Genomic DNA, 10,868 nt, shown 5'->3' with positions numbered 1-10,868 from the left:
TCGTTGTCATGGTTAGAGGTGCTGGCTTCTCAGGCAGAGTTGTTGTGGCCAGGCCCCTAGTCCTGACTTTGCAGGAGCTCCTTAGCCTCGCTCTATCTAGCCCCCAAGAGTCCCAGCAAGTGTCCCAGGGATGCCCAGAGAAGTTCAAGCTCAGCCTGGGGCAGGGACCAGGGCTCCATCTACACCAGCAGAGTCCCCAGGGGAACAGTAACTGTTATACATCCTGTGGACAAACCACCCAGAGCCCTTGGAGCATAGCATGGCTTGGTCTTCTGCCTCATGACCTGGCAGGGCCTCTTCTGCTGACCGCGTTCATGTGACAAAAGCTTGACAGAAAATTTCCTGTCCAGGTTGGCCTGACTGTCCATAGGGTCTCTAATCTGGAAAGTTAGCCAGCAGTGAGTGTAACACTTATCCCCACACCCCTCCAAGCAAGTGGCTAACTGCAAGGGCTCTGCAGTTAACAAGACCACATACTTCACTCAAGGTCTGCACTATAGGCTGGTGTGTGTGCATGCACGTGCACACACACGTACATTAGGGGACATGAAATGGGGGAAGGAAAAATAGAGATCTGTGGGTGGAGCAGTTCACTGGTGGTCCAGTGGTTAGGACTCCACACTTCCACAGCGGGGGGTACATGTTCGATCCCTGGTCAGGAAACTGAGATTCAGCAACGTAATAAAAAAAAAAAAAAAGATCTGTGGGTGGTTCTCAAGTCAGAGTGGAGTGACGATCACACAGCTGTGAAGGCAGGGGCTTCTAGTTTCTATTTCCTTGTTAACAGTGATCTGCATTTCTCCTGATGGCTTTTCTTAAATCCTTAATTCCATAGAGGAGGACCTCTATGACCTCCTTTTTCATCTCGGGGTCTCTGAGATCAGAGAGGTCTCTTTCATCGTTTGTTCTTTCAGGGAAATTGTCTTGTTCTTTTAATCAGTTTGGTTCTTAATTTCTTCCTTTTCCTTACTTCTTGTCTCTCTGAATTTAGGAGTAACAGTTATCTACTCTGGTCTTGAAGGGCTGTTTTTATGTGGGCCTGTCCCTGCATAGCCTGCATGAGTCTAATATTTTTGGTGTGAGCGCTGTTTTTAGCATGTCTGCGGGTCGCATCTTTCCTCAGTGTGTGCTAGCCTTTATCCCCCGGATAGGAGGTGTGGTTGTGGTTGGTGGTACAATGACCGGAGCCTGCCCTGGATGTAGAGTGGGGCCTCCTTTTTGCTCTGTGGTTGTCACGGCCCTGTTTGGGAGCAGGATCTGCCTCTTACTTGTTAGGATAGAAGCCTCCAGGTCTGGTTTTAAGCTGTGGTGTGAGGGAGGTGGGGCTGGGAGTCAGTGAGTGAGTCAGGCTCTTTGCAACCCCATGGACTGTTGCCCACCAGGCTCCTCCGTCCATGGAATTTCCCATGCAAGAATACTGGAGTGGGTTGCCATTCCCTTCTCCAAGGATCTGTCTTCCTGACCCAGGGATCGAACCTCCGTCTCCTGCACTGCAGGCAGACTCTTTAACCATCTGAGCCTACTGAGAGAGGAGCTGCGGAATATTCCTCTGCGGGATGTGTCCCCTGGGAAGGGTCTCCACAGTGTCGCCCATCACCCGCTGTGCGCGCTCACAAACTACACTGTTGTTGGCACTGCCCTCAGCCCTGCCTCATTCGTGGGACTGCCCGTTCTCACTCATGGGAACGCTGACAGTCGGCCCAGGTGTTTCTCAGACACTGTGCTCGCAAAGCCGCAGGTGCAGAACCGCTCAAGTCTGGCACCGGACCTGCTGTGGGAGCTATGGAACAAGCCCAGACCCTGCTCGCCTCTGGGTGCGCGCCCGCAAAGCCCGCTGGTGCTAGTGTGGGACGCGCCCCAGCATGGGAGCACCAGGAATGCACTCAGATGTCCCACAGCCGCGGTGCTGACAGAGCCAAACAGCCCCTGGGAGCTGGCTCAGATTTCAGGCCCGCCTCCACGTGTGGGCAGCCTGCCGGCTCGAGAGCTCCCAGAGCTGCTGGCAGCAGAGCGGAGTCCACTGCGAGCACACAGCGTGAGGCTGATGTGGCGGGGACGCGCCCCTCTCTTCGCACGTGTTAACAGTGAGGCTTCTAGGGCGGACTCGGGCTCTGTCCTGTGCACCCCGAATTGTGGCCCGGACCACATTCTAGTGTCAGCAGGCAGCAAGCCCCATCTGTCTGCTGATGCCGGAGTTCCTGCACCTCGACCCCCATGTGCACCAGTAGATGCGTGACTTGGGTTGGGGAGTGCAGCGCGGTGGCCAGGACCGCCTGCTGGTCGGTCTCTCTGTCCTGCCTGCCACAAGCCGGCTGTTCTGCCCTCCTCTAAGCCTCTGAGACTCCTTCGCAGTCCCAGCTGATCTCCCTGCCAGTGAAGAGGCTTCCCAGAGTGGGGGAACCTTTCCTCTTCCACCGCTTCCTCCCAGGGGTGCAAGTCCTGTCCTTGCTTCCCGCTTCGTTCATCCTGCTTGCTCTTTGAGGTGCAGATAAAGTGAGTTCCCAGGGCCACCGTCTACATGGATGGTATCGCGCTCCTCTGTCACGCCTTCTGACGCCTTCCTGCTGTTTGTCCTGCTCACCCGGAAACCCTGCCTTGTGCCTGCTGACACCTGGTCTAGGCCAGTGCCTGAGGCAGTGACAGAAAGAAAAACTGACCTCCTCCCAAAAACTGAGGGTGAAATCCAATGGCTCCCTCCAGCGTGGCTAAGCCCTGTGCTGAGCCGGCTTCCCCGGCATGGGCTGCCGTGTTGGACTTTGGGGCAGAGGTATATACAGATGTTGCTTCCAGAACGACACTTGTAGCCACCGGTGGGGCCCCGGGCCGGGTAAAGTCAGCCCTGGCCCCCGCTGACCTGTGTGCACCATTGTGGCCAGGACTGACACGACTGACCCCAAGGCTGTCCACCCTCACAGGACCAGCGTGTGGCTGGACGTGTGGGGGTCCTGCCAACGCCTGGTGCTGACCTGGGGGTGGACACTCCCAGAGCTGGGTGCTCCCGCCCGCGCGGACGCCTCACAGTCCTTGGGTGCCTGGGTTCTAATCCCACCTCTCCTGCCTGCTGCAGACCAAAGGGCCTGGCGCCAAGCCTTCACCCTGTAGCTTCCCCACATGAAACATGTCAGCTTAGAGAAAAAAGTCCCTGAAGTGCTCTGTAACGGGGAAGGGTTTGGAGTGACCAGTAGAACCAGTTGGCAGGAGCTGGATGTAGCGGGGAAGAGGGTCCCCTGGTGTCAACTCAGGTCTGCTCTGTCTGGCCACCGGCAGCCCACTTCCTCCTCCTCTTCCAACTGCTAAGGAGCAACAGGCACCTGGGCTGGTGGCCAAGAACCACCCAAGGGAGGGCTCTTTTCAGGGTCAGGCTCACTCAGGGTGAGGAGGAGCTCCGGGAACACGCCCTGGGCCTCCTTTCACAGATGGGGAGACTGAGGCCAAGGGTTAGCCGTTTCCTAGGTGAGCTGGCTCCCGAGGCAGCCATGGTTCCTCTTGCCCAACTGTCCACGCCCCAAGGCCCGCAGCCCTCTCGTGACTCAGGAGGCTGCCTGGAGGAGGAGGATTTGAGGAGAGGAAGACGCAGGGCCTCGGGAGACCTGGCCTGTGGACAGTCATGCCTCTGAATGGACACTTCCCTGACGGGACGGCCCGGGCAGAGGGTCACCCCTGGATGAGCTCGGGACTCAGGTCCCTCTGGAGAGCTGAGGATTCAAGGTTAGAGGGGTCTGATCCTGTCCTAGCTTTCTGTGGCGGGAGAGAATTTTCCAGAACTTTGTTAGACTGGGAGAAGAAGTCAAACAGGCATAAACAGGCAACGATTTTTTGGTAAATTCCTTTATGTTGAAACAGTTGTAAACCATTAATGAATAATGAGAAAGTGATGATCTGGTTAACGTATTATTTATTATGTAACAGTTCTGAGACAAAGTGCAATTCAAAACATATTACTGAGGATTCTGTATTAGTTGATCTTAGAAATGGCATAATCCAAACTTATTTTTCCAATTTTTTTTTTTTTTTTTTTTTTGGCCATGCAGTCTGCTAGATCTTAGCTCCCCAACCAGGGATCGAACCTGTGCCCTCAGTGGTGAAAGCAGCGTCCTAACCACTGTACCACCACTGAAGTCCCTCCAGTAAATCTTGTGTAACCTCTGAAAAATGTTTCACTCCCATTATTTGGTTCTGGAAAACTTTCACAGGCAGCAACATTTTTACATTAGAAAAAGAAAAAAAGTACAGTTGTTAGGCACAGGTTAAAAGGGGTGGTATGCACGAACTATACTAAATACAAATCAATACTTATTCACACACACATTTGTACTTTAACCGTTCAAATAATCAATTTTAGATAAATTTAAAACATACTTCTAGAATCGATTTTAACATCTCTTTGCCTTTCTATTTCTATTGCCTTTATTTCTTCAGTGGTAAGAGCCTCAAAAATGGGTGTTACAGAGCTGGATTCACCTTGTCCTTTTGAGAAATAAGCAAAAGAGGTTTGGGATCGGGTAAAAAAATATTATCCTAATGGAAGTATCTGCAGAGGAGCCTGTGTCTACAGAGCTTGGGGCTGGGTTATGGGTTCAGCGAAGGCCACCCAACTGTGGGCAGGAGGTGACTCGGGTGTTTTAATCTGTGTTCTAATCACTGGAAGACCAGGGTTGAGAGGGGGGGACAGATCCTGAGTGGTCTGAATCATTTTAAACTGGACCCTACTTGGTGGTACTCTTTGAGAAACAAGGATTTTTCTGGATAGTGTTTGTCCATGAAAACAAATCAATCACCTCATTCAATGATTCAAGAAAAATTCGCTGTCTCTTTGTTATAGGCTACTGACAGAGTATCTTAACGGGTAGGAAAGCTTTATTTTTAACAAACTTTGTATTTTGTACTGGGGTAAAGCCGATTAACAAACAATGTTGTGATAGTTTCAGGTGAACGGTGAAGGGACTCAGTCACACATATACATGTACCTATTGAAAACTTTAAATCCTCTGTCATTGGATGTGCTTTCACAAATGGTTGCAGATGGCTTGTGATAATGTCAATATCATATATTCATTCAATGGCTTTTTCCCATCTACTCTGTGTTTAGGCAAAATTTGGTTCATGAATTTGTGCTACCCAGGTCACCTGTTTTGGACTCAGACAGTGCATAATTGGCTGCAAAGTACAGGTATGTGTATTGATACCATGTGATGTAACCATAAAGTTGCATGTTGAATTGCTGCATGTGGAAATGAGTTCCAAGACTTCAGAGCTATACTGAATGAGACCTGTTTATACTTACCAGTGTTCACTCATATTAAAAAAAAAAAAAAGAAAAAAAAAAATATATCTCTTTCACCCGGTAGAATCCTCCATTTTAATACCACTACAAATATGTTCTTTCTATCACCTTTTCTGCCAGTTCTGCCAATTAGATAAACACTATCTGGGGGGGTGGGGGTGGGAATAAGAAAGCATTGGCAGGTAAAACCTTTTAAAAACAAGTTTCCTAATAGAAATTAATTTAAAAAGTCTACTTCCAAAGCAGCAATTAGAAACTCTGTTCCTGTAACATGTAAATAATACTGTTATATCAAGTTGTGGATTTTAAATAAGTATAATAGTTTCTTTTCTCTTTAAAATATAATATAGATTTCTGTGTTACTTAATGGCTTCCCCATTCTTCCAATTCCAAGGAATACAAAGGTCTCCATCCTGCATGACAGAGTAGAAATGTGAGACACAGAGGTGCATCCCTTGTAGGTAAGGCAGCGACTGTTCTAGAAGTCTCTTACAGCAGTCCACCATCTGTATACTGGAAACGCTGGGCTCCTTGTAAAACTTTCCCAGGGAGAATTTCTTCGTGGAAGCCTGCATCAATTTGTTTTCAATGACCTTCAACCTGTTATGTCAAAAACAAAACATATGACTGCTACAAGCTATAACCAAATAAAACAACATAAAATGTAAAACCCATTTTTTGTATATTGGGCTGTTAGTTTCTACTCTCAACACTGAAAATGGTCCTCCCATTTTTGTTTTTTTAAATATTTACTTATTTGATTGCACTGGGTCTCAGCTGCAGCATGTGGGATCTTGTTCCCCAACCAGGGATCGAACCTGGGGCCCCTGCATTGAGGGCACACAGTCTCAGCCAGTGGGCCACCAGGAAATTCCCATTTCTTAAAAAAATTTTTGGAGTATACTTGATTTACAACATTGTGTTTGCAGTAGCTATAGGGCAACTAAACTGAGTTATACATTTACTTGTATCTACTCTTTTTTGGATTATTTCCCCATATAGCTTATGAAAAGAGTGTTGAGTATTTTGCTCCACATTAGGTCCTTGCTGATTATATAAATTAGTGTGTATATCTTAATCCTAACCACCTAATTTATCCTCTCCCTTACCTTTCCCCTTTTACCATAACTTTATATTCTAGGTTTATGAGTCTGTTTTGTAAATTAGTTTTTTGGTATCAATTTTTAGATTCCACCTGTAAGTGACAGCCTATGATACTTGTCTTTGTTTCTCTGACTTACTTCACTTTCTCTGATCATCTCTAGGTCATCCATGTTGCTGCAGATGGCATTATTTCATTGTCTTTTATGCCTGAGTAATATTCCATTGCTACATGTACTGCGTCTTCTTTACCCATTCCTCTATTGATGGGACATTTTGGTGGCTTCTGTGTTTTGGCTATTGTAGACAGTGCTGCAATGAACGCTGGGGTGCATTCATTCCTTTTCGAAGGACGGTTTTCTCTGGATACATAGGTTTCTTCTGGGTGATTCCAGGAGTGGCATTGCTGCTTCATATGCTAGCTCTAGTTTTACTTTTTAAAGAACCTCCATACTGTTCCCCACAGCGGCTGTTACCAATTTCCATTCCCACCCATGGTGGAGGAGGTTTCCTTTTACTCCACATTTTCTCCAGCATTTATGGTTTGTAGATTTTTTGATGATGGCCATTCTGACAGGTACAAGGAGATACCTTGTTGTAGTTTTGAGTTGCTTTTCTCTAGTGTTTCACGATGTTCAGCATCTTTTCATGTACTTTTTTTCTTAAACAGTTTGAGATTGGTTTCTTGAAAGTCTGCCCTGTTTTGACATCTCTTTCAACTACCTACTGCAAGGACATTTCTTGAAGGCAGGTGTCATTTACAGCCCTGCAGGCCTTGTGAATATTAAGTGTCAATCAGCTCTGGTTGGAAGCTGTTGTTATGAGAAGTGGCCACACAAGGCAGCAGCATTTTTTCATGCCCAATTCTGCTTCCCTGGGCAACCAGAGCCCTAGAAGTTGTGTTCCTAGGTTCTAAATTGGAGTGGAAAGTGCCTGAACCAACACAGAAGGGCTTGTGTCCCATTACTTTTTTCCCCTTACCTATCACCCTCCAAACAAATCTTAACCCCAGCAAATCGCTGATGCTGAGGCTGCTGTCATGTAGGTGGAGCGACTCTAAGGAAGGAGCTTGGAAGTGGAAACCCCAGCACCAGGCGACATGGAGACAGGGTGACTTTGCAAAGCTCCTCCAGCACGGAGCCGTCCAGCATTTGTGGGCGACAGGAGGCTTCGTGTGGGTGGAGGAGGGCCAGCCTGGATCTGAAGATTGAGGTCCCACGCTCAGAGGACTAGGCCCTCCGGATCCTGGGAAGGGCTTATTTACTTACACATCCTCCCACCTCCCTCAGCCAGGAGACAGTCCACCCTTGGGACCCGTACCTGCTCAGGCCCCTCAGATGTGACACCAGCATAGCCCATCAGGATAGAGGGGTCGAGAATAGGCATTTGTATTTTCTCTTATCATGGAATTTGTATTTTCTACTGGAGTACAGTTTATTTACACTATACATGATGTGTTTCTTTTCTGTCACACAAGGTGATTCAGTTTCACACACACATACACCTTATTCTTTTTTGGGTTCTTTTCCCATACAGGTTGTTACTGAGTGTTGAGCAGAGTTCCCCGTGCTGCACAGAAGGTGTGTGTTAACGATCTGTTTTATATGTATACTAACGTACACGTTAACTCCAGCCTCCTAACTTATCCCTCCGCCCCACCCTTCTGAATACCTGAATACTTTTAAATATTTGACTAGGTTAGAATGGTAAGACAGGAAGAGAGAGGGCTAAGAGTACTCACTCTTCTTTTCTCTTCGTGTTCTCTCTTGCCTGTTGGGCTTTGGTGAGAATAAACCACTGGAGGTTTGCTGGATCACAAAGGATTGGGATGTTAAAATGCCCGAGTTCATGCAAGCTTGGGGCATATCTGTCACTGTAATAAAGTATACATAAAAGGAAAAATCAGCCATCTCTCCATCCCCTGTTCCATCCCTGAAGGAATGGTTTTATTAGTCTGATTTAATGGAAAAGGAATTCATTAAGAAAATCCACTTTAAAGGTACAGCACCCCAAAGAGACACATTTTATTAGGATGACCATATCCTTCCTGTGACCTTCCTCATCTGTAAGATGGGGGCAGAAACACACTCTATGGTGAGGTTCTGAGAGCTAAAGAGAGAGAATGCATTTAAGTTCCAAGCACACTGCCTGAAATGCACACTGTTGATTTCACATTAGTTTAATCCTATAGAGTTTTCCACAGGACTGATTTGCCCTGGAAGTGGCCATGTATTTCCAGAATGTTTGAGAAACTCAATCTTTCTAATCCTCTCATGTTGACTTTTCTCATGTGTAAAAAGTGTTGCCAATGGAGGCAGTAACATTCCTTTCTTTAACTTCTAAGAATCACACACGGAAATACAAAACAATTTCATGCAATACATATACAACTGGTGTGAGTAAATGAATCAAAGTAATTGTTTTAGATACAAACCTGTTAAGGATCATTTGTAAACCACGCAGACTTCGAGGGTGAAAAGGTACTCGACTTTTCAAGAGTCTATTATAGAACACGTCAAGAAGAGAGTAATATTCTTCAAGTGTCAACACTGGCTGTAATTCTTCAATATAAACAACTTGGATGCCACCGAGAAGATAGCTTATTTGGTCCTCCAAATGTGTCAGCCTCCTCTGCAGGTCAAAATAACTTGGTAATCTTTCAAAAAGCTACAGTATTTAAAAAAGGAAAAGGAAGGAATATTTAGTTTTGTTACTTTAAGAGTCCAAATTTAGGACTCCGATCAATGGTATGAGAAATTCTAACAAGAAAATTTTCTTCCTCTAGGGAAAGTTCAAGAAGGGATAAGAAAAAGACTATGGAATGCTGGAAATATTAATATTCAAAACAAACCACTGTAAATCTTAGGGACTTTTAGATAGGAACTGAAGGGATTGCAAAAGAAAAGAAATATGTTCCAAATAAAAATAAATCCTAAGTACTAATATGCAAATATTCAAGTAGAAATCTTAGTTTAGACAAATTAAATGGTATAATGAAGGTACAATGAAATAAATTCTATGTATTTCAACTCCAAGTCTGTTTCTTCAGAATTTACTTTAGTTCAACTAAATTCACTTATGAAGGATCTGTAAGTGAATTAAAGCACCAAAATGGGCCCTTGGAGTGTAGAGATTAAAAGTTTGTGCCCCTGTTTACCAGGGGCTCATGGTCAGGGTTCAGGGAAACAAAACAGGAATCAGAATTCAGCATAACAAATGCCACATTAGGGTGAAGGGACGGGAGAGTCAAGCAAAGGTTCCTAAGGATATCTGATGTGACCAATAAAAGATAAAGAGGATTTAGAGAAGGTTAGATGTGTTGCTAATTACTGGAGAAATGCAAATCCTCACTATTACAATGAGGTATCACCTCACACCGGCCAGAATGGCCACCATCAGAAAGTCTACAAATAACAAGTGCTGGAGAGGGTATGCAGAAAAGGGAACCCTTCTACACTGTTGGTGGGAATGTAACTTGGTGCAGCCACTATGGAAAACATCATGGAAATTCCTTCAAAAACTATAAAAAAGATACATGTATCCCAGTGTTCATAGCAGCAGTACTTATGACAGACAAGATATAGAAACAACCTAAATGTCTATATTGACAGATGAATGAATAAAGAAGATGTGGTGTATATATATATACACACAATGGGATATTATTTGGCCACAGTAAAGAATGAAATAATGCCATTGGCAGCAACAAGGATGGAGCTAGAGATGATTATGCTAAGTGAAGTAAGTCAGACAAATACCATATGGTATCACTTATATGTGGGATCAATAATATGATGGAAATAAACTTATTTATGAAGCAGAAACAGACTCTCAGACATAGAAGACAAACAAGAGTTTGTCTAAGGAAAAGGAGGTAAGGGAGGATACATTAGCAGTTTGGGGTTAGTATGATAAACTGCTACATAAAATATCAACAAAGTCCTGTTTGGCACAGGGAACTATATTCAGTATCCTGTAATAAACCATAATGAGAAAGAATATGAAAAAGAATACATATATGTATATATAACTGAACCACTTTCCTGTATGCCAGAAACTAACACAATATTGTAAATCAACTGTATTTCAATTAAAAAAAAAAAAAAAAGCAGAGAAGGTCAGTTGCATGTGGGAAAGTTTCAGGAGAAGAAAAAAGCATGTGCAAACTCAGAAGCATCACGAGGATCCCCTCTGCTACACTTCCATGGCCACCCACACCTCTGCTCCCCCAACTCCTGACCCCTGGCCACCACTGATCTGTTAATTTTATTGTTTGAAGAATGTTATATAAATGGCATCATACAGCATGTAATCTTGGGAGATTGACTTTTTTCACATCGCACAATGCCCCTGAGATCCACCCAAGATCTTGACTGTATCAGCAGTTCATTCCTTATTGCTGATTGACGTTCTGTTGCATGGATGTGCTGCAGTTTGTGTTTGCTATCATAAACATTTATGTACAGTTTTTGTGTGAACATAC

General features: G+C 45.1%; 1 protein-coding gene and 1 long non-coding RNA gene across 5 annotated transcripts in view; one reads left to right on the top strand and one right to left on the bottom strand.

Annotated features, from left to right (window-relative positions):
- The first annotated feature begins 3,425 nt into the window (after positions 1-3,425).
- On the top strand, positions 3,426-5,807 carry LOC133045678 (uncharacterized). The gene is made up of 3 exons (XR_009690309.1): positions 3,426-3,708; positions 5,090-5,170; positions 5,679-5,807. It is a non-coding gene; the product is annotated as an uncharacterized LOC133045678 (long non-coding RNA).
- The window catches only part of TCAIM (T cell activation inhibitor, mitochondrial), a 36,261-nt gene continuing 29,271 nt past the window's right edge, over positions 3,879-10,868 (bottom strand). For all 4 annotated transcript variants that reach the window (XM_061127916.1, XM_061127917.1, XM_061127913.1 and 1 more), the window contains exons 9-11: positions 8,820-9,052; positions 8,127-8,258; positions 3,879-5,884 (exon numbers count right to left, since the gene is read on the bottom strand). In XM_061127916.1, coding sequence (XP_060983899.1) covers positions 5,644-5,884; positions 8,127-8,258; positions 8,820-9,052 — 606 coding nt within the window. In that variant the 3' untranslated portion in view covers positions 3,879-5,643. The remainder of the gene's footprint in view (positions 5,885-8,126; positions 8,259-8,819; positions 9,053-10,868) is intronic.

Source organism: Dama dama, chromosome 24 (genome assembly GCF_033118175.1).
Source record: "Dama dama isolate Ldn47 chromosome 24, ASM3311817v1, whole genome shotgun sequence".
NCBI classification, from domain to species: Eukaryota; Metazoa; Chordata; class Mammalia; order Artiodactyla; family Cervidae; genus Dama; species Dama dama.
This window is presented reverse-complemented; position numbering and strand designations above follow the sequence as displayed.